At 35.3% G+C, this 25,477-nt stretch overlaps 1 protein-coding gene across 1 annotated transcript in view; it reads right to left on the bottom strand.

Annotated features, from left to right (window-relative positions):
* The window catches only part of EPHA6 (EPH receptor A6), an 860,890-nt gene that overhangs the window by 269,841 nt on the left and 565,572 nt on the right, over positions 1 to 25,477 (bottom strand). The window contains 2 exon segments of the mRNA XM_058661775.1: positions 3,440 to 3,510; positions 5,213 to 5,321. Of these exon segments, the coding sequence (XP_058517758.1) occupies positions 3,440 to 3,510; positions 5,213 to 5,321 (180 nt within the window).

Genomic DNA, 25,477 nt, shown 5'->3' with positions numbered 1-25,477 from the left:
ATTAGCAGACATAAGTAAATGATCAAAAACAGAGAGGAAAAAAAACAAATAGAGATCAAAAGAATAATACAGAAGACCGGCAGATCAAAGAGCTAGTTCCTTCGGACTCCAGATAGATTTCCCACTAGCCCAACTAGTCAAAAAAAGAAAAAGGAGGGAGAAAATACAAATTTATAAAATCAGTGGCAAAAAAGGAAATCTAAAACAGATACCTCTGGCGTACACAGAATAATCACAAAGTACTACAAACAACTACATGTGTACAAATCAGAAGAACTAGAAGAGATGGATAGATTTTCAGACACATATAATTTATGAAAACTGAATCATGAGGCAATTAACAATGTAAATAAACATGTTACCAGGACACAGACCGAACCAGCAATTAAATTTTTCCCAACAAAGGAGAGTCTTGGTCTGGATGCAATACTGCTGAATTTTGCCAAAAAATTCAGAAAGCACGTACCCCAATCTTCCACAAGCTTTTCAAAAAAAACAATATAAAAGGAGATAGTCCTTCCAAATTCTTTCATAAAGCCAACATCACTTTAATGCCAAAGCCCAAATGGACACAAGAAATAGATATTCAGACCAACATCCGTGATTAACATAGCTGCAAAAATCCTCAACAAAGCAGTATGTAACAGAATCCAACAATACATCAGACAGATCATTCACACAAACCAATCAGGATTTATCCCTGGCATGCAGGGACGGTTCAACAGAATGCAAATCAATAAATATTATTTATCACTTTAACAAACTGAAGAATAGAAACTATATGATCTCAAAAATAACAAGAGAAACCATTTGATAAAATCCAACACGACTTTATGCTGAAAACCCTAAGCAAGATAGGTATTCAAGGAATATTCCATAACACAATCAAAACAATATATGAATAATTTAATGGTCTTTCATTTTGAATGGTGAAAAACTGGAAGCTTTTCCACATGATCTGGAATTAGACAAGGATGTACATTTTCACTACTAATTTTTAACATAGCACTGGAAGTCCCCACCAGAGCTATTAGGAAAGAAAAAGAAGTAAAAGGAATTACAACTCAGAAAGAAACAATTAAAAATATTCCTGTTTGTGGAGTACTAGAACTCATAAGAGTTTTGCAGGGTAGTAGTACACAATATCAATGAACATAAATCAATGGCTGTAGTATACTCAAATAATTCCATGAGTGAGAAAGAACTTGAAAGTACAGTCCACTTTAAAATAGTGGAGAAGAATCTTAAACATCTTGGAACAAACCTAACTAAAGATGTGGAAGACCTCTATGATGAAAATTAGAAATATATTGATATATTAAATATTAATATATATTTTAAAAAGAAATGAAACAAGACAGTGAAAGACAGAGAAATTTACCAGGTTCCTTGGATTGATAGAATTAACATAATCAGAAATCCACATTACTGAAATAATATATAGATTCCATGCAGTGAAAATCAAAACCCCAACATTCTTCTCAACAATAGATAAGCTGATACATATATTCATCCAGAAAACACAGATAACAAAGCTATCCTGAAGAATAAAAATCAAGCTGGAGGGAACATAGTTCTAGGACTTAATACATACTATACAGCAGTGGTAGTCAAAATTGTCTGGTACTGGTACAGAAACAGAGATCAATGGAAAAGAACAGAAATCCCAGAAGGGAGCACACACATGTACAGCCAACTAATCTTTCACAAAGGAACTGAAAATAATTCAGGGGTAAAGCCTGGCTTCTTTCTCAAATTGGACAATTGGATAGCAGGCTGCAAAAGTAATAAATAACATCCTCATTTGCCACCTTGTATAAAAATCAGCTCTAAATGGACCAACGACTCAAATCTGCACTCAGAAACCATCAAACTTTCAGAAAAAAATGTAGGAAGTCCTATGCAAGATGTAGGCATTAGTAAACAATTCTTCAAAATGTCACCAAAAGCATAGGCAATCAAAGCCAAAATGAACAAATGGGACAGCATCAAACTAATAAACTTCTATACAGCAAAGGAAGTGATTAGCAAAGCAAAAAAATCAAACAACAGAGTGGGAGAAAATCTTTGCACACTACACAACAGATAAGGGACTAGTATCTAGGACTTACAAAGATTTTCAGAAATTCAAACACAGCAAACAAATGACCCTGTGAAGAAATGGGCAAAGGAAATGAGCAAGCATATTATAAAAGAAAAAAATTCAAATGACTAATTGTCATGTGAAACAAAGCTCAGGCTCCCTAGCTATCAGGGAAAATATAAATAAAAAACCGTATTGAGGGTCCGCCTAACTTCAGTAAGATTGGCCTACATACGGAAATCTACTACCAATACCTACTGGAGTAGCTGTGGGGAGAAAGATTCTCTACTTTAATATTGGTGAAAGCTTAGGCTAATATAGCCACTATTCAAGTCAGTAGGGAGAATGTTAAGACGATTGAAATTTGGTCTACCTTATGACCCAGCCATCTCATTTCTGGGAAAAGAGCCGAAGGAAATGAAATCTGCATAGGAAAGAGTGACCTGCAATCCTATATTTACAACAGCACACTACTCCATGGAATACCACTCAGCCATTAAAAAAAATGGTACAAGTTGTGACAAAATGGTCCCAACCAGAGATCATTATCCTCAGTGAAATAAACCGATGCAAAAAATGCAAATATCGTATGCTTTCTCTGATATAAAGCAAACATCATGCAAATTATAAGAAAAATAGATATATAGACGAATATGTATATACCTCATCCAGAGGAACCAGTTGTATAATGGAGATTAGCATTGCAAGGAGTGAAGATACGTTGAAGTGTGCATCTCTACTCCTGAATAAAATATGGACCTTTAATGAAGCTGTTAAATATATCTTTACAATAGGATGCTGAAATTTCTTCCATTTTCCGTTTCTACAATGTCATGATACACTTAAATAGCAGAATGATGGACTTGTGATGGTTGCTGAAGGAACAATACTATTGTAACAATACAGGGCAAAACAGTTGGGGCAAGAGGGAATGTGTAAGGTGGAAGGGGAAATTCTTTGAGCCTATGGTACTGCATCATGAAAAAAAAATTAAAAAGAAGAAAATGATTCCTTGTTATTTCTATGTTCAATGCTCCGTTAAATAAAACTGAGTCATGTATTAGGGCCATTCTGAGTGGTAAATACCTAGAAATAATCAGCTATAACTTTGTATATTTAGCAAATTCAGTCTGTTGTGGTTTTCAAAGGCAGAACTGGGAAAAGGTAATGTCATTTAATGAGAACCAGGTGCAATTTCCACCAACAAACCTAGAAACATTTGGAAATTTTTAATGTTGAAAATTTGGAGTGTTCCTTTTTTTTCTTTTGACACTCTAGGGTTACAAGTTTAAAAGTAAGTCCTTAAGTTCCAGGAAACAATACAAGTTAGTAGGAGGCAGTCATAGCACTACTTACAATGCCCATTCTGCAACTGGTTTCTTCTCTTCTCTTCTGACTTCATTTTGGCTTTTATGTACCACTGACACCTTTAAAAAGGTAAGCAGAAATTTTTTAGAACTGTGCAGGAGCAGAACCAAAATCAATTAAAATATACTTCATCCATAGACAATTTTTTCATAAACATAACTTTAATAATATTTTTATAACATGTGAAAATGTGCTATAGAAGGATTCTGGCAGGTTCCTCTAAGCTACAGGACTCAGAATACATAAACTTGACATCTTTTGTGTCACTTTTGATAGTGTTACTTTCTTATGTCAGTTTTTTTTGGTCAAAAAAATTCAAAATCAGAATCCCAGATTCTATTGAATCAGAATCTCAGAAACGTAGACAATTATTTTCCATTTTAATGCTAACTGGCATGATATGTAACTCTGTGACTAGTAAAACTACTACATTCTTTCAGACAGCAGCTGTATTTTTTCAGTGACTCAGAATTAACTGCCATTCAAGAATGTATCAATGTATTAATATAAATTGATGTATTATAAATATATGTATGTATATACACACATACATATACATATACACACATATATAGCTTTAAATTTGCTGTCAAAATAGAGTATTTTTATATGCCTATCCTATGGAATTTATAAATGGATTTGAATAAAATAGAAGTGTTTTGCAAGATTTAAAAACAGAACAAAGGATGTTCACAGTTCACTGAACCACTGTGCTTGAAGGCAAATGTTTATTATTTCTGCTTATCATAAATCAGTGATTTTTTGGTGGTGGTTGTGTATCTGAGTTGGAGACAGTATGGAGACAATCTTACTGAAATTTTAAATCATGGAATTTTTATTTTGCAACATATGTATGTTTCAGATTATCAAGAAAACTCATGAAATCTTTGTGTGACTGTTATTTAGAAAAAATCATTTTCTGTCCATAGGAATTATAAGTACATATTTGTGATGCCTTACCAAAGTTGTGTAGATATACAAACACACAGAAAATTGACACACTCTTTTAAATAATTTCAAACATATAAAAGTCAATTAAATTTTGGTATTACTTGTACCTTCCTTTTATCATTGGATATAATTGCATTAAAATGAATAGCTGATTATAATATATATAATCTTTCTAAATCTACACAAAAAACAGAGAAAATTACTATTTAGATGGATGAAGCACATTGACCAGCTGCTCAAGTGTCAATCTTTCACATGCTAAGTTCATTAATACTTAACATTTCCATCCATATTACTCCAAGATGAAGAAAAACTTGTCTTGAAAAGCCAACGATGCAATTCTAATATGGAATTTCACTATTTAATTGATTAAAAAAGCACACTTATATGATAGCATGTTTACAAGTTTTTATAGAAAGTGTTATCTATTTCCATTAAACCATCTATTTTCCAGGAAAAATAATCTTTCAAAGTATAGTATTATTATTACTAAAGAAAAAAATTTACAAGGTATATTATTATCATAGTAAATGAAAATTTCAAGTAACTTATTGAATATGAACTTATCCTCACAGCTTTCAAAATGCTTTTATCCAGTCTTTGCAAGCATCCGCAGGTGGGAACCTGTTCATACAAGGAACTAGTGCTGGTGGTTATGCTATGGTATGACGTTCACTATCAAAGCAGAATCTGCCGAGATTCCTATCTATTTTAGGTGTGTTTTGGTGCACCAAAAATATTTCAATACACAGTGAATATTAAGTATGGTTATCCATAAATATAAGCAATAAACGGGTATGTTGTAGTTACCTTCCAGTGATCAAGAAGAATAAGGTGAGGATGACAAGGAGGGTGAATCCCCCAACAGCTGCTGTGGCTATCACGAGAATCTGCCCTTGTTCTGCTGCCATGTCTGAAGCTGAAACACAGACCCAATGCCATTAGACTCAGCTATTGTGAAACTGCCATATCACATTTCTGCTATAACTTAGTAGTTAAGGTGTCTTCAGGAAGTTCACATATGTGTATATTAAGCAAAAACTATGTGTGATTGTTAAAGGATTTGCACAATAAACATTTTTCAAATCACAGTTTCTATGAACATTTAAAAGCAACTTCTTACACCTGAAAGGAGAGTAACAGATACCAAGCTTAACATATTTGACCTGTGATTCATATTTTGGGATACAGAATACAAACCTAAAATAAATGAACATTGCTTAAGGTCACAGAGTTTAGATAATAACCTATGATAGAAACCTTTCTTATTTCTGCTGAAATATCATAAAGTAGATGCATTCTTATATCTGACAATTAAAGATTAAATGTGTGATACAGAATCCATCAATAGATGGACTAACACATTTTGCTGCAAATGCACACTTGTTCATTTTTTTTCCCTTTTAAAATTGACTGATAGCTCAGGCTTTACAAATTATTTTGATGTTTATATCCACAAAACACTACTTGGAAATTCCTTTATTTTAAAATAAATACTCAATTTTTCTTCTTTTTTTATTGGAAAGTCAGATATACAGAGAAGGGGAGAGACAGAGAGGAAGATCTTTCATCCACTGATTTACTTCCCATCTTCCATCTGCTGATTTACTCCAACAGCAATGGCCAGAGCTAAGCCAATTCGAAGCCAGGAGCTTCTTCTGGGTCTCCCATGCAGGTGCATGGTCCCAAGGTCTTAGGCTGTCCTCTACTGCTTTCCCAGGCCGCAGGCAGGCAGCTGGATGGGAGATGGGGCCACTAAGATTAGAACCAGTGCCCATATGGATTCCCGGTGTGTGCAAGATTTTAGCCACTAGATTACCGTGCTGGGTCCTATTGATTCCTTTTAAGAGTGACATTCTTTGTGTTTCATAGACCTTAACTCAAGTATTAAAGTTACAATTTCCCATTTTGTCAATATACATGGTAGGTGGTTAGATGTTTTCTTATCAGTAATTGGAAAACTGATATTTAAAAACTTCCCTCACCCTGTTTTTTAAGAGACAAAACCAGATAACATAGCAACAACATGATTCTTTGACAAAAACTGTATCTTTAAAATGCTAGGATTGCATGCTTTGCTTTTAAAGAAAGAAAACATAAATTAAATTTTATTTAATTTCAAGTAAGTCATTAGCATGCCTCATACTCTGTTTCATCAGAAACTTTTTTTGTTACAAGAGATCGAACTTTGTTTAACAATAGAGGTAAAGAAAAACAAACAACAAAATACAAAATGCACAAGTTGAGGAACTTTGCTTATGCTCTCATAGAGCTGTGACCAGAATTTAGGTTTCTGGGTTTTGTTTCATTGCTTTTTCTTACATTACAACTCTTAATAATTCACTTAAACATTAATATTCTAACAATTATTTCAATTGATCTGTTTAGAATTACTTAACATTAATAAAACTCAATTTTTATTTTAATTACTTTAAACATCAATCTTATCTGTTATAGGAAGCATAGTGAATCAAATAGAGTAAATAACTAAATGCATAAATTTCATTCTAATGATTTATTAAACTTGAATGCTCAAATGCTCATATAGAAGTAAGTTTTTTCTGGGAACAAAGTATGCAGTATACTATACAGAGTAATAGCATCCTTCTCAGACGGCATAGCTTTTAGAGAATACACGCAGCTGAAATGCTGTTGTTCATAGTAAAAAAATTAGTCACTGCATTAAAGATACTTTTCAAGAAATATAAATTTATATCAAAATAAAAGTCATTTATGTTCAGCTTTCAGCAAGAGAAATTTATTATACCCTGGAATTAGATTTATTATACCCTGGAATTAGATTCTTCTCACTATGATTTGATCAAGATATTTTCAGGCAATCTATTATAGTGCCAAGTTTCAGTTCATAATCTGTGCAGAGACAAGTTAAATAACTGCATTTTCCCAATAAATGATGTACAGAAGCTTTTTATTTGATCTTGTCTGAATTTTCTAATCTTTAAAATAGCACTGATATGGAAATGTCATATTTCCTCATTGAAAATTATTAAAAAAACAAATTGTAAAAAATAGATATGGAAGATAACATTAACTTTTTGACAATAAAGAGAAAATAAAACAATATTTATTGATAATTGCCTGATTTATAAATATATATTTTAAGAGTTAAGAACACAGAACATATAATTGCACAGTACATACATGGGCAGCAATTTATTGAGAGATGTATTTAAAGTTGAAATGAGGAAAAGATGAAATTAAATATCTTTTGATAATCAGATTAAATGAAATATAATAAACAATTAGTAAAATGACAGCTTTACTAATATCTATTTTCTTATATGCCTATTTTTTACTGATTTATGAACTTTATGATTTTAAATGGATGTTAGAATATTAAGTTGTGACACTTTAAAATGTGTATTAGTGTAAAATTATTTAACCTCTATATGAGGAATCCAAATATTTTTCCTTGGTGAATAAAATACATAAATATGCAAGTCATTTAAAAATACTACTTCATGAAACCTGGTGTATTGGTTCAAATGGCCAATTTTTCACCTGCAAGGCATCCATATGGGCACCTGTTTGTGTCTTGGCTGCTCCACTTCCCATTTCTGCCTGTAGCCTGGGAATGCAGTGGAGCATGGTCCAAAGCCTTGGGACACTATACGCATGTGGGAGACTGGGAAGAATCCTGATTTTGCATTGGTTCAGTTCCTGCCACTGCAGCAGTGTGGGGAGTGAACCAGCAAATGGAAGATTTTTCTGTTTTTCCTTTTCTTTGTAAATCTGCCTTTCCAATAAAAATAAATAGTCAAATACTATCTAGTGAGGCACAATATATTACTGAGAATAAAATGTTATGAATAATAGACTGGTGCCATAATAGAAACTTACAGCACATGATTATCTTCATCAGTTACACCCATTATGCAGCTAATAGCAAGCTCTGCCTGGTGCATGTACACAGGTTCAAATCCATTTCTTAAAAAATGTATTTATTTTTATTGGAAGTCAGATTTACAGAGTGAAGGAGAGACAGAGAGGAAGATCTTCCATCATTTGGTTCACTCCCCAAGTGGCTGGAATGGTTGGTGTTGAGCTGATGCGAAGCCAGGAGACTGAGCTTTTTTCAGGTCTCCTGTGCGAGTGCAGGATCTCAAGGCCTTGGGCCGTCCTCCACTGCTTTCCCAGGCCACAAGCAGGGAGCTGGATGGGATGCGGTGCTGCCGGGACATGTACTGGCGCCCATATGGGATCCTAGCACGTGCAAGGTAAGGACTTTAGCCGGGCCCTCAAATTCATTTTTAAATTTTTTGATAATAGTCTTCATGGGTAAGTGCTATTATTTTTAATTTGTGCTGTATTACTGGTCAAAGTTAATGCACACACACAGCAAAGCTAAGTAGCCAACTCCCACTTGCTCAATTTCAAGCCTACACTGTACTCTATGTTGGACTGTCATATTTACTGTCAGAAGAACACAACAGACCCAGCTCTTTGGCTATCTTACAAAAGCTAGTGTTTAATTTCATATTTGTAATATGAGAATTTTGAGGTAAATATTCTTCCCATCTTCTCTCGCAGGCCCTGCCTGACTGTCGTGGTGGGATGTTTTTGACTTAAATATACCATGCTATGCGCACAAAAGGAAATATTTCGGAGACAATTTTTATGTTATAAACTCATTCGGACTAAAATAAGATATTCCATATGGAAATAAGAGGGATGATCAGAATGTGGGCTACAGTTCCCGGTACTGAAAACAACAATATTTGTCATTTTTTCATGTTAGCGTTGGTCCATCACTTGATTTCTTCAATGCCTTTGTTGACAAGGCTCTCTAAAGTGGCTCTAGCATGTCTCCATGATCAGATGAATCCAATTATTCTGTTCACTGAAAGACAATGCTTCCTAGAACATGAGAGCTGATAGGAAATTCAGACTTCTATATTTTATCAGGTTGAGTAGACTCAGATTGGAAATATGGGTCTAAGGCTAAGAACTTAATGTTTCATTCAATAAATATTTATTGAGCAACTGCTATGTGTCAGGCACTCAGGTGGACATTGGGGATTATAGTGATGAATGAAAGAGACACAGTTACTATGCTGAGGGATTTATAACCAGTCAAGTCAGGAAGACATATGTTGATTAAAAATTATGAATATAATTGTTATAAAAGGGAAATTGCAAGACATTGGAAGACAATAAAAAGCACCAGTAGCAATATGTCAGCTGACAAGGAAGTTTAGAAAGTATAAGATAAAAAATGCTGGAAAAAGGAGGTAGAAAGAAAGAGATACATGTTCTTTGCAAAAGCCTAAACTTACTTGGTTTATTTGGACATTTTGATAATATATGTTCTCTACCAAATGGATGCTGCGATGCTGTGAAAATACATAATGAATAGTTACAGGTTTCTGTGATATAGGCTTATCTGTGGTATTAATCATTCCTTTTCCATCCAGAGAAACTTAGTTTTAATCAGTTTTGAGGAAGACAATCTATTACTTATTCATGTAAGTAGCAGGTATATGGCACAAACTTGTAAGACTATACTGTTGCAGTAAGATGGGGAAAATCATTCAGGTTGTGGGAAATTTGAGAAGGTGATAGGGAAATCCTATGGATTTGTACCATAAAATTCAAAATAAAATGTAGGAATATAAAAAGGACCAAAATAAAACTCCTGATAAAAAATACATTTGTGCTTAGCTGATTGAAACTGTTCCTTGTATAATGGGATGGGATTGTATACTTCGAAAAAATAGTGTATTAAAGTAAAACATTTCATTTTATTGTCAGAGATACGTACACTTCCTTCAGAGAAAGCAATTATCCAAAGAGTTGCAAAGTTACTGAGCTAGAATTCAGCACCCAGCCAGGGTTTGGCATCAGCTGGGATGACATTATGCAGTGAGGTTTGCTTTAGCTTTTTCTATCTTAAAAAAAGGAAAATGTAAGGCTTTTTACTTGGAATCCAAACACTTAAAAAATAGATTTCATGTCTTAGGAAAGTGTGAGAGAAAAGCAATTTGACTATTTTTAACTAAAGCTTTTTCTTCTATGGAAGCATATGATTTTGTGTCTCTGTAATCAAGATTATTTCAGTTTATATTTACATTCAAAGTAAAATCTGTTATTTGTATTCTGTGTGATTCCTTTAATGTTAACTCTTTTCTGTTTTTTTCTGTTTTGAACATCTTTCTAAAGTTATTAAGACAGCAGTTACATGATTTTTTTTTCCAAAAATGCTTCCCATTGATGTAAACTGTCTTCATCTTTTCATCAAAATGATTCTTTTTGCACAACATATATCTCAACCAAATAATGGTTGGCAGCAGACAGCAAAATAATTTTAAGATTTACTGGTAGCTAGTACAGGAAAACTCCCTGTTCAGATTATTTATTATAGCCAAGATTGGTTTAACCTTATGAGAATGAAGTGTATTCACACAGAGATGCACACACACAGCAATATTAATGGAGAGTAATTACTGTGAATAACTGCAGCAGCATATGCTCAAAGAGAAGAGTTTGAGATACAAAGACAAGGGTAAGAAAATGTTTCTCCTAAACAAATATTATCTTACAGCACCTTAGATAGCATTATTTCGGCTTACTTGTTTTGAAAGCATGGTATCATTTCTTATTTTGCCTCTTTTTTTCTACAGCTTTAGAGTCATTTTTTTCATGTTTTATATAACCTTTCACTTATGTGTGTGAGTGTGTGTTTATTTATGGGTATATATGTTTGTGTGTCTCTCACACAGAGATGGAGAGACACAAAGAGGTAAATAATAAAAAATTATCAGCATGGTATTGCACTAAAAACTCTTTATTAACATTCATTCAATGCTTGATGTTATTTACCAATAGGAAAAATACTTGCAAGAACAGAAATGAAATAGAGAATTGCAAGAGAGTCTTCTTTCAACTCTGCTTAGTGAATTCTCTGCTGCATGGAAACACAGCTGATAATTGTTTCTGTTCAAGCGGGGGATTAGCAGGAATTGTATGTTTTTCGGAAAATGGTTTCACAGCTGTGCGCTGTTCTGCTCTGTCCCTTCTCCAAAATGCAACTCTGTAGTTCACGGAGCAGCTACCCTGGGAAAGTAAAGGTATTCAGGTTCATTGTTTCTGATGATCTCAATTCACCTATCAGATAAAAATGCCAACGGGCACAGGGATAATTGGAAAATTTGAGTCTGGTACATTTTGATAGAGGCAAGAGTGGAGGCAGGTAGTACAGCATGATGAAACACTTCTTTTTTGAAATGCATTCTCCTATTCATTAATCAGCAGTCAAGATGGCTTGCCACAGACTTTATGCAACAAATTGCAAATAATAATGAAGAGTGACTGCAACATTTAAGCTATTGGAACTATTCTCAACATTCTAAATGCCAGGTGTTTAATTTGTAAATGTTTGTGATTATTTTATATTTTTACTGGTAGATAAGTAAATATAAGTTATAGAAATATTTAGATACTTTCCTTATTCACAGACTGGAATAATCAATAGCATATGTGTAAAAATTACTCAAAGCAATTTACAAATTCAATACAATCAGAATTAAAATTCCAAGGACCTCCTTCACAGACTGTATAAAAACATACAAAAATTCATATAAAAACAAAAGATTCCAAATAGTCAAAAAGATCTTAAACTTTGAAAGACCTGAAACAATACCATATCAAATTTAGAAACAAACTAGATAATTTTAAAAGAGCTTGTTGTTGAAATATAAATAGGCATGTAGACCAAGGAACAGTACAGAATTCCAAGAAATTAACTTGTGTACTTGCAATCAACTAATCTTTCATAAAGGACCTAAAATCACTCTGGCAAAAAGATAATATCTTCAATAAATGATTTTGGAATACCAATTTCCATATGTAGAAATGAGAAATAACCCCCTTACAATCTAAGAAGAATCAATTATTAACTAATCAAGTACATAAACTTAAAGCCCGAAACCATTAAAATATGGGGGAAAACATAGAGGAAATGCTATGAAACATTAACCCAGGGAAAGACTTCTTTGGTAGAAAGCAGCATCAATAAAAACAAAAGTAGACAAATGCTACTACATCAATCTAAGAAGCTCTGTGCAGCAAAGAAAACAATTAACAAATTGTTAAGCATTAGTGTGAAGGGACAATCAAAAGAATGGGAGAAAATATTCACAAACTATCCTTCAGGTTAAGGATTAACATCCAGAAAATATAAGGAGCTCAAGAAAATCAACAACAATGCCAACAATCCAATTATGAAAAGAACACATATGGACACTCATTTTTCAAAGAAACAGAAAAAGTCAGATGCACAAATAGGCATTCAGGCTAACTAGCCATCAGTAAAATGTAAATAAAATACCAAGTGAGGCCTGCCCTCACCCTAGTCAGAATGAGTATTATCCAAAAATCAAAGAGTATCCTTATACTCTGTTGGTGGAAATGCAGTTTGTTACAACCATTATGGAAAACCATTATAGTGATCCCTCTGAAAATAAACCTACTGTACTGCCCAGCTATACCACTCCTGGGGGTATATGTGAAGCAAGTGAAATCAGCATATGAATAAGATACCTGCATTCTAATGTTCATAGCAACTCAATTCACAATAGCAAAAACATGGAATCTACCTATATGTGTATTAATTAACTGGATAAATTAAAGTTGATACATAAAGAAATGATGAAACTTTACTCATAAAAATGGATGAAATTCTGACATTCACAACTGGAGATTCATATGGTTAAATAAGTCAGATACAGAAAGACAAATATCACATTTTCTCTTATTTGAAGTGGTTAACAGAGGGTATAAAATTGTGTGGATATCATATCATTTGGCACATAAAAATATGATTCACTGAATTATACCATGTCAATAACAATATGTACATCTTTCTTCACATTGGATCATTGCAATGTCGCCCTCATTTTGTGATATTACTATCTTAACTCAAAAAAATTAGTATATGTCTATGTATGCAAGTTGATATGGTAAATATTAAAAATTTTACATTTTAAAGCTAAAATATAATATGTAAGAAATAAACTAGTCATTTTAAAATTTTTAAAATATATTTAAATAACAATGCTTAAAAGACCTCTGCATGAATATAAAAAAATTGTACCAAAGTAATCTTTTAAGTTTGTTTCCTATGAGCCTGTTAAGTATTATAACTTCCTAATATAATGAAGAAGGGAAGTCGAGGACAAATAGGTCTTAATTTTTCTAAACTCAATCACCTATTTTTTGCTATGCTACCTGAGGAGAATATTTACTAACATCACTGTTTTCTTTTTCATTTTCATGACAAAATTTCCTCAGTCTGTTTTATGACTGCAAGGACAGGATCAGAAAGATACGACGAACTTGAGTCGATTTTTAACATTCGGAGACACTGGTAGGCTATACAAAGAATATCCAACGCTTTGTTGGTGGGAAGAGTTGTGACATGTTTTTTTCTAAAATAGGCTGAGAGTTGCATATAGGAATTCATCCCTGTCAGTTCTATGGTTCATGAATCTCACACAGGACTTAATAGAAGTGGCTTGTTTCAGAGATAACAAATAAGCAAACAAAACCCAAAATAATATCAAATGATCAGATATTTTTGGCAAATTTAGCAAAACAATGTGTTAAAGTCAGAATGTGGGAGAATCTCTCTAATCTAAAACTATCTAATTATAAACCCATTACCATCAAACTACTGGAGCTAAATAAATTAAAGCCCATGCAAGGCTTTTATTTAATTTTCACAGTTGATGATAACCACTTATTTGAGGCTGCGATTGCATTGTATACAACTTTAGAAAAAAAATTATGGATATACAGATAGCTATTAATGTTGGGGTTTGATTTCTCTTAACTGATCCAAGTATATTTCCTCAAACATTTTACATTCTAGGCATACAGCAGTAATCAGCATGGGTTTATGACAAAATATTCGATTATCTCATGAAAACTTAGCACATGCTAAGGAAAGACTTGGGATCATTGTTAGAGACCTGTTCCAGGTAACACCAAAAATATTTACTTTAACAGCCTCTAAGCCATCATCAGGGCTGATTCTGGACAGAGTCAAAGAGAGTCACTATTTTTAAATCCTATAGTACCAGAAAATTATGACTCCATCACTTACTCAGGGTCCCTTCAATTATTTATTCTGTTTCCCTTCAATTATGTGTTTGAAGTCTTCAAGTTACCTACTCTGTACTATAAGCAAAATTAGCACATTATCCTGATACTCACTACTCTTATTATCAAGAAAATAATATGGTTATTTGTATTGATCTTTCACTAGAATTTTACTTCATTACCTGGGAAATCAAGTTAAGTAGAAATTGAAGTTTAATGATCTGCAAATATGGAAGTAAATGCCCCTTAAAACTGAACTGCAGGTGGATGTTGTGAAGCAATGAGTTGAGCTACTGCTTGGGATGCTCACATCTTATATCGGAGAGTCTGAGTTGGAGACATGGCTAATCAACTTCCAATTCACCTTCCTGCTAGCATGACTGGGAAGGAGCGATAATGGCCCAGCTATGGTCTCTGCTACTCACCTGAAAACCCGTGATGGATTTTGCTTCTGACTTCAACCTGGCCCAACCTTGGTTGTTATGCATTTGGAGAATGAATCAACAAATGGGAGAGCTCTGTCTCCATCTCATTCTTTTCTATCACTGTGCCTTTCAAAAAAAAATGAATGTATCTTTATTTTTTGAGTTGAACTAAAAGGACACAATTTCCTGATCTGTCCATTAATCATACCATATGATATAAAATAATACTGTGCTTTATTTATTTATTTTTAAAGGAGTAGCTTCACAATGTAATGCTGATTTTGGGCAAATTAGGTGCTTGCCATCACAGTAGACAAAAAATAAGCCTCTTCCTAGATGCTGATGATAGGGGTTTAATTTTCAACAGCTGGAATTGATTTCAGGCTACAAATAATGCTGCTTTCCTTTTGGTGCCAGAAAGAATTGAGCATCATGAACCTTATCAAAACTAAAATCATTTTCTTTGGCAGACAAAAGGCAATTGATCAAAACCCTACGCAATGAGACAAGCTATTTCTGCTTTATACAAGCATATTTTTCTATCACTTACCCAAGAAAGCATGCTATAGAGTTGTGCTGCTGAGTAAAATTTCTTTCATAGGAACATTACTCCTAGGGTTTCTTTTTGATGACTCTGAACACCTGCTTGGAAAATTTCCAGGCCAGAGTCATTTTTTTTTCCAAGATATCCGATGGCGTGGGACTCTGAGCTTTCCAACCAGAGTGTGTTTAATTGTCAGAGCACATTCAAATCTATTCCCTAAAAACAATCTTTGCTTTGCTCGTGGTCTGTTTCACTATAAATAAAGGGAGGGTTTTTTTCCCTTCCTGGAAAAAATCACTGGTTGGACTGCTCAATCCCTTTTTTTTTTCTTTTTCTTTCTTCTTCTTCTTTTTTTTTTTTTACAACATTATGGAGTTAATTGACATGGTATTGAGTGACTGATATGTTAGACAATGCAAGTTCTGAACCACATCCTGTGACTACTTCATTGACTTTTCAATTTTAGTTTATACACAACCGGCTGCTATACACCTTAAAATGGTTATAGGGTACTATTCAACTGTCTCGTGTCAATTTTCATTTTTATATTTAGCAGTGTATAGTATTGGAACATGATTTTTACTGAACTTGGCACACTTTAGGATAGTCAAAACAGGGTTGTAACTCTAAGAAGGCCTATGTTTACAACTGAGGCACAGGACAGTTTTAGGAGGGGTGTGCAGGGAAATCTTCAATACCTTAGTGAGGAGTACCTAATCTTTGTGTCCTGCCTAGTAAGGCATATGTGAATCCACGCTGACCGTTTCCTGTCTGTTCTAAGCTCTCCCTATTGGTCTCTGCCTATCTAATCTATTTTTTGTGGGGGGATGCTCCGGAGCGACCCTGATGGTCATTGCAAGAGAGGGTGGGGATCCAAAATTGGAACTAAGTAAGGACCAGAGAAAAGTTCCCCTCCCGAGTCCCAAAGGAAGTGTGCTGTTCTTCTGTTTCTGAGGACCGCTCAGGGTCCCTGGCTGTTGTTCCAATGACATTAGATCCTGTGAGGAAGGACCTGGGCTTCTTCCATCCCATGTGGGAGATCCGAAAGGGAGTGGATGACTTCAGAGTTCTTGGCCTATGAGGGCACTTCAATTCCCCGTGGTCTCCTTACTGTTGGGATATAGCCCTTGGTGCTTGTACTGATAGTCCTAGGTGAGAATCTGGGAGTCTCAAAGGCTGGGATACAAGTCTCCTCCTGTCCACCTGCTCCACACTGGGGTCCCCCCCTGCTCTGTGAATATGACTTCTTGTTTAGAGGATGTCAGGATTGCTCTTGATTCCCCCTGTATGTCTTTATAGTTTTGCTAATGTCTAATGCAGATTCGAATCTGCTTTCTGTAAGTTACCTGTTATATTCCTGATAGGTCATACTTAACATCTTTCTCACACATTGTAAGAAGGTGGAAGATTTCTCTGCTCTCCCGACCCTTTACTGAATAACACAGGGTATTAAAAGCATATTAGAGTTTTCAGTTCTTTGATGTAGGTCATAAGCAGTCTGACTCACATTGATTGTTGGTTCATTGGTTATATCACAATATCTTATTGCATGTGATACAGGCTGTTTGTGGTTGAAATGATATTACAATTTATAGGTACTATTTTTTGGATTGATATAATTTCATCTTAAATTAAGGCAAATGTGGTATCTAACCTTTTGGGATTGGCTCATTTTCCTTAGCATAATGGTTTCCAGTTGGGTCCATTTGGCCACAAAGAATTATATTTCATTTTTTAAATAAGACTGCTCAATTCTTACGGCAAAAATAATTATTTCAACTTATCTTTACACACAATAAGTTCACATAAGTTACACACTAATAAGTTCATTATTGTATACCCATCAAAGACTAACTTTGAAATTCTAAATCCTCAGTGGGATCTGTTCAGTCCTGTATTTATATAGCAGGATTATGAAGAACTGCTTTCTAATAGTCACCTGAGTGGACTTAAAAGAGCTGATCACAACTGGACCAATGTAATTTACTCTTTCTGTCTCAGGAATTTAGAATTAGGATTCATAGACTGACAGTTTGAGTGAACAACTGAAACTAAAGGAAATGTGAGGAAATCCACATCTTTTTTCTAAGCCAACATAGATACAAGTGTAACTAATTTTTATAGGGTAAAATACAGGAAACTGGATCCATGGGTTAAGGAAGAAATTGTCTGCCTTTGTTTTTGTGTTTTCTAGTTTTTTGTTAAAGTACTTTTTGAAGTTGAGTGTGGGACGTTTTGCACTACCCTCTGCTTATCTTAGCTCCTGTAATATTTGATGCCTGCATTAAGTGTGTAGAATCAGGCTTTTTAAATTTTAAACAGTGAATAGATAGAATGTTTAGAGAAGATATCTGTAGCAATGCTTTTTTCATTCACTTCCTATTTATAGTTTCTCTTTGGAAATAATTATACATGGAATTGATTCAGTGACCTTCCATGCACACCACCATCAAGAAAGTATCTCCAGTTAGCAATACTTAACCTTGGAACAGTCAAGGTTTGTGGTCAGAACATCACACAATGAAACAAACATGAAACTCTCTTTCTTGAAAAAGCTACTTTAGGCCTTTATTCTTAGTGTTCCCTTCATAGGTTTCCAAAAGAATCTGGGCTTAATGGATGTGTCATAATTTATTTTCTGGCTACTACCAAAAATCTCATCAGTAAAGGTGGCGCACACCATCATGCCTCTTCGATAACAGTTATCAAAATGACTCTTCATTTTGTCTTGTTGAAATCTACCTGATTTTCTATTTCTAGTCCTAATGTATTTTAAACTCAAGCATTCTTCGGGAGAAGTCAAAGCTAAGAAAAAATACACATTTATTTGCTTGCTTAAACTTTCTGACAAAATATCTTTATGCAAAATTATGGCAAATTTTAAATATGGTAGCCCATGGAGGGAGAAAGTTGTATTTGTTATTGCTTAGAATACTGGAATTCTCTATAGAACATGAACTTTGTCCCCATTTCCTAATAAGTAATGTAAATGACTTAAGTTACATGTAAATATGTGTTTGACAATATTCTGTTAAAAAATTCTGGGTCACTGACAAAAGATATAGCAGGTAATTTTTAGCTCCTCTTAAAAGATAAGAAAAAGATTTAAATTCCTTATGCTTATTAGTTCGTTGTGTTTTTTAAAAGATGTATCTATTTTTCTTGAAAAGTCAGATTTAGAGAGAGAAGGAGACAGAAAGATTTTCCATGTGCTGGTTCACTCCCCAAGTGGCTGCAAAGGCTGAAGCTGAGTGGAACTGAAGCCAGGAGCCAGGAGCCTCCTCTGGGTTTCGCACCTGGACACAGATTCAAAAGACCTTGGGCCTTCCTGTATTGATTTCCCTGGCCACAAGCAGGGAGCTGGACTGGGAGAGGAGGAGCCAGGACCTGAATCAGCACCCACACTGGATCCTGACACATGCAAGGTGAGGACTTAACCATTGGGCTACTGTGCTGGGTCCAAAGTTTTTTTTTTTCATTTCTTTCTTTCCCCTAGTAATGGAGGAACATATAAATAGTTTCAAACAAGCATTTTTACATTGGTCATCTTTTGAAAATTGCCAAAAGGTATTTTTCATTGTTTTTTTGATTTTCCAAACTGAGATTTTTAGTCCTCACTTGTCCCAATTTCTCAGTTCCCAGGAAATATACTAATAAAAATCTTACACTAAGAAAGCAGTTTCTAAGCTATGATTCAAATAGGACTGATCTGTCACTCCTTACCTATGTAAAGTTTGGTAACAGTAGAGGCTTCTAGAAGTCCTTTATCAATGCAAAGGTACAACAGCCTCCACCTATTTTTTAAATATTATTTTTGACACACTAGTAAAATATTTCCCCTTTTATCTGGAGCAGCTGGGGGATTTGGGAACATTATATTATAGACAATTTCAGGTATAGATGTGCTTTTCCTATACAGAAGTTTAATAGACTCATTTTGTCTACTTCTATCAATAGTTTCAAAAACAGGGTAAAATCTGATCATAAATGATACACTTTTACAGTCCTTAGAACTACTTCTGAGTTCAAGGTGGAAGCAAATGTAAAGGTACATAATTTTACTTCCTATTTGTTTTTCTTTTTAATCACCATAGGCACTAAATTGGATCTCTTAACTGCATGCTTTTGTTTGAGAAAACTTGAAATCTATCATCCCAGTGAACAGGATGAGAGAGAAAATGACAAGAAGACAGGTAGCTAGTTACAAAAAGATGCATCTGCTAAGAGGAATACATATCAACAGCGAGAACTGAGTCTCTAATGGACAAGAACCAGCTGCCAACAATTTCAAAGCATTTAGACAAAAGGCATTTTGAGCATCCATCAAGAACATAGAAAAAAAGAAAAAAATGTGTTAAAAGTAATTGACTAACCTCAAGTCGCCGGTATTTTCCCATTTGGTGCTCTGCTTGCCTAGTAGGAATTCTGGACTAATTTGGAGAAAAACTGAATATTCTACATTATGCAATCCATAAACATGATTTTATAAAAATACAATATTACCAAAATGCATTTGTGGTAATATGAAACAGTGAAATTTTTCCTTAAAATAATAGCATAATTAAGTAATAGCATAGTTAATATCTAAGCCAGAACATATTTTTAATATGTAATTTTTTTCCTTTGAATTCCTTTATATCTAGGCAAGTGAATCAGTTAAGTGATTATTTAATTTTTAAGACTTCATGGTTGGGCGGATATCTAGCAGTAGCACTATGTTTTAAATGTGTCCTCCAAAAGTTCATGTACTGGGAACATAATACTCAAATTCATATCTAGATAATATCTGGAGGTGGGCCATTGGGAATTGCTGAGGGTTAGCTGTGGTCATAAGGACAGAGCCTCCAGAGTGGCATTACCAACTTCCAGAAGAGAAAAACAGATATAAACTAACATGCTTGCTTTGGGTCACTGTGTAGTGCTCCCTGGCATGTCATGATGTAGCAAGAAGCACTCATGAGGAGCTGAACAGATGTTGGTGCTATAATCTTGAATTACCAAGCCTTCAGGACAGTGAGCCGATAAGCTTTCATTCTTTAAAAATGATCCAGTCTCATTTAGCCAAAGCAACAACAGCACAAAAAGGACATAGAGACATTTGTAAGACAAACATGTAAAAATTACAGGAGATTCCACAAAAGGTATACTCTAACAGGAGTCTCTTTCTAGAATTATATTCTTATTTTTAATTATTTCCTTTAGTCTTTATGAAGATGAGTAACAGCTGATTCAAGGCACAGCATATTGTCAAAAATTATGTTAGTCTAAGTGAAGGAGGCTCTTAGAAGAAAAGCACAAGTTAATGTGATAATGGATACTTGCAGTGTGCTTACATGTGCCACTCACAGTTCTAAACACTTTACATGTGTTAACATAAATAGCCTCTACAACAACTGTGAGATAGTAACATCAGTCTCTCCATTTTGTCAGCGGACAAAGCAAAGTACAGAGGAATCACTTAACTTGTCCATAGTCATACAAATTGTAAAACCAGAACTTACAGGAAGTTGACTTTCAGTGTTTGAGCTTCTCTCTCTTGCTCTTTTTTAAAGAATTATTTATTAAAAAAAAAAAAAAGATTACGCAGGGCCAAGCACAATTGACTAGTGGTAAACTCCTTGCCTTGCATGTGTTGGGATTCCATATGGGCCCAGGTTCGTATCCCGGTTGCTCCACTTCCCTTCCAGTTCCCGCTTGGGGCCTAGAAAGCAACTGAGGATGGCCTAAAGTCTTGGGACCCTGCACCTGCAGAGGAGATCCAGAAGAAGCTCCTGCCCCCGGCTTCAGATGGGCAGTTTTGGCCAATGTGGCACTTTGTGAGTGAACCAGTGGGCAGAAGATCTTTCTGTCTCTTTTTTTCTTATAGATTCGCCATTCAAAAAAAAAATCTTTCAAAAACTTTTAAAAAAAGATTTGTTTATTTTTTATTGGAAAGTCAGATATACAGAAAGGAAGATAGACAGAGAGGGAAGATCTTCCGTCCACTGAATCACTCAATAAGCAGCCGCAACAGCCAGAGCCAGGAACCCGGATCCTCTTCCTGGTCTCCCACACTGGTGCAGGGTCACAAGGTTTTGGGCCATCCTCCACGGCTTTCCCAGGTCACAAATAGGGAGCAGGATGGGAAGTGGGACTGTAGGAACATGAACTGGTGCCCATATGGGATACCAGAGGAGAGGACTTTAGCTACTAGGCTACCACAACAGGCCCCAGAGTTTGAGCTTCTAAGCACTATGCCATATTTCTACACCATCGAGACATCTTATGCCTAACATTCCAAATATAATAATCCAGTAATATTTGACTATCTTATTGCCTGAAAGGAGAGTGTTTCTATGTCTACAATGTGATATTCCTGCAATTGTCCTGATAGAGGCTGCCTGACTTGTCAAGTGTGCCCATGAAGAGCAGATACCCCATATGTTCAAATGCAGGATCTCCTTGACTCCACTTAAGTTTCTGATGGGTCACACGTTTTGATGAGTCTGACATCCTCATCTGTCACCTATAATATTGAACAAAACTAACACCAAGATTAGCCAAGTAGTCTTAAGAGTGTGCTAGTATGTATGCAACACAAATATCAAAGAGAATTAAAAAAAAAAAACCAACTTGGTTGCTTCTATGGAGTAACTGCTTGCAAGGAGAGAACAAAGAATATTGTTTTGTAAATACAATTTTGTGGTTTTAGAATGGACTTTTAGGATTGGAAATGAATAATGATGTCAATATTCATCATCAATATTCATTGAACTTCAACCAGTACTTTATAGGTATTGGATCACTGCACATTGAACACTGGAAAGTAGGTGGTATTTTTAACCCATTTTCAGAAATAGACACATAGCTATAGTTTGGAGAATGATGTGCTCAATGTGATACTCACATTTACGAAGTTATAAAGTCAATATTTAAGTTTAGGGTTAAGTACAAAGCTGAGCTTTCCCCAACATTCCTATTTGAACTAGCTTAGCAATTGATCTAAATAGCGTGGATCAGCTTCCATCATTACACTGCTTCTTTCTGCTTATTTATATCCTGTCTAGGTGTTTCCAAGGCCCAGGCAAATCCCTCCTTCCTGATATTTCCGCCAGCTATCTAGTTTGCAGTGACAACTAGAATTATAGTGAGAGTTAACATTAAATCATTGGTTATGCATGTCAGACACTTTTGTTAAATTAGGAAGCAGAAACTCCTTACTCTCCTTTTTAGGTTTACTCTTCTCCAGATCACCTCTCATCATCTATTTTAAACAACCTTCTTTGAACACAGATTTTTGAAAATAGAGCTTTCCGTGCAATGGCTTGATCACTGGAAAGAGCTCACCGGGGACACACTGAGGAGCAGATCCCTAGATTTTAGACTGTTTCTGCAATGTCCCCAGCATGTAGAACTGCAAGTAGGATGTAATGTTTGCTAATGAATGATTGCACAAACAAATAAATCTCTAGTTTCCTCATGAGGAAATTAAAGCTGTAACTTACTCAACTGTCTTTTGCAGGATCTAAGAATAGGAGCTTACAGGCTGTTTCAGTATCACTAGGGAGCTTCTCATATTTGGAGAAAGGACCTTATCTAATACATTTTAAAAAATTTATTGATGAAGAATAAAGATTTAGAGAAGAAGACCCCTATAAAGCATGAGACTAAATCTCATGTTAGCTAACTGAAGGGTTTGTTTTGCCTGTACCAATTAAAATACCCCACCATGTAATCTAACCTGAGACAATCAGTAACAGCTTTCTGTGGCATGTTAGTCTTGGTGTCTGACTCATGTATGCCAAAAGATTATCTCTTCCTCTATGCTGACTAGATCTAGGAAGCTCTTCAGGTAACTTATTGTTCAGAATTTGTGAAACTAATCTTTCTGTGAAAGTCTGTTAATGGGATGATTTATCAAAAGCAGTCTCCGGAGGCTTTGATGCCCAGGTTATATACTTCATTGTATCTTAAAACTCCAGAGACAAAATATGAACCATAAAGAATTATTCAAGTTTGCATGTTCAACAAGAGAAACCCCACATTTGAATTTATGTAGACAATACTCAAAATTCTGGAATCACCGGAAGGTGGAGTATGAGGGCCACAACAAACTGAAGGAGAGAAAGTAACTAGGTGTGTTAACAATAGCCTAGGGAAATAAGTTATGAGAAACTCATTATGATTGGTTTGCCTGTTTCCAAAACTGTTGATAGCTGGACAGAAAACAAACTCAGCAACTTTGAGCATCACTGGCAAGATAAGAAGTGACATTCTGCAGCAACCACCAGCGTTTCATGCTGTATTGCTTGTACTAAGATCAACATGCCCAACATTTCTTATCCTTAACCTTGTACTCAAGGATGAAACTTCTGGTCACTCGGAAGGCTTTTCAATACAAAATACTGGGTGCTACCCTCAGAGTTTTAGTAACCTGCTAAAGCTGTGTCCTTTTTGAAAACATTGCAACTCAATTCCTGCTATGAGAGATTCTGAGGTCAACAGAGCTTTGCCGGCGTGAATGTATGTTTCCCAAGCCTTAGTCTGCCATAGAAACCAGTTTGGTGAGAATTACTGAGTTTCCTGCCTCTCACCACGTGATGTCCTTTGCTTCCCCAGACTGCCAAGAAGGCCACCACCAAATGCTGCCTCTTGACCAAGGATCAGAACTGTAAGCCAAAACCAAACAACTTCAGAAGTTACTCAATTCAGGGTGTTGTCTTATTAACCACAGAGGATGGGTTGAGACACAGGTCTAGCATGAGATCTACAACTTAAAACTACTACTGTGTTCCCCGCTGTCGGCATTGATGATGTCCATGCTACAGGGCCCACATTTTGAAAATGTGATTTCAAGCCATACTGAATGCTTTATGCAGTGCTTGATCTTGCTGCTGGTACATTATTATCGGTACGGCGGAGAACAGAAACTTCCAAATGCTCTCATTCCATTTCCACTCTTTCCTCCACTTCATAGTCAGGGCCAGGTTTCACGAATGTTACGTCTCCTTTATGATAATATTTGGGGAGCCTTTCTTTTTAACACAGTTTTTGCGTGTTTTTTTCACTTTGTTCCCCTATAACATCACATCACTACCACATATTATAATCTTAATTTCATATTCTGAGACTCTCATCAGCTGTAAAGAAAAAAAGAACATGTTTATCATTTTCTGTTTTTGAATTATCAATTCTGACCTCCATATTTGGTGCATCCATTAATGTCTTTTGGTTGAATGAAGGAATGAATGGATACAGTCAACAAATATTTTTTCTGTCGCTTCAGCTCTTATTGCTTCTTTTACAGTGCCCTTCACACACTCTTTCATGTATTAAATTTAGAGAAAAATACTAATTCAGAATTTGAAATAAATTATTTTCATTTCCAAGGATAACCATTTAGCAATATTTAAAACATAATCTATTTTGAGAGGTGGGTCTGGGTCCAACCGACCACAGTACTCGCCAGTACCCATTATAGTCAAGTCTCAGTGAGGGCCTTGTAGGAGTCCTCAGGGGTCTTCCAACTAGGTTGCAGCACCTGCCAGTATAAGCAGCAGTCAGTCTGGCAAGCATTGGGGCTGGGTCTGTGTTTGGGTCTGGTGGGGGTTTGCAGGGATGAGCCTGACTAGGCTGTAGCACTTGCTGGTACATGCAAGGATTTATGTGAGGGTAGGCCATGCTAGGCTAGACCACAGTGCCTGCTGGCACGTAAGAGCTATATTTGTGTCCAGTTCAATAGGAGTTGTACACTCCACCTCATCCACAACCTCCATCTGATCCCCAGCACCACAGGGATGTCTGGTTTGAACCCAGAACACATATTTTGGCACTGAGCTCTGTTCAAGGAAAGACAACACACTGGGAACCACAAGAAAGACAAGGAAGCTGACCTCTTTAATTCAACCAAAGACCCTCAGTGCCTCACCAACAGATGAAAAGAAAAGCAGGTTGAATAACACTACAGGTCAACTTCTTCACTGAACTCCTGAGGCTATGGATACACTG

The sequence above is a fragment of the Ochotona princeps genome, chromosome 3, assembly GCF_030435755.1.
Source record: "Ochotona princeps isolate mOchPri1 chromosome 3, mOchPri1.hap1, whole genome shotgun sequence".
Classification (NCBI taxonomy): Eukaryota; Metazoa; Chordata; class Mammalia; order Lagomorpha; family Ochotonidae; genus Ochotona; species Ochotona princeps.
This window is presented reverse-complemented; position numbering and strand designations above follow the sequence as displayed.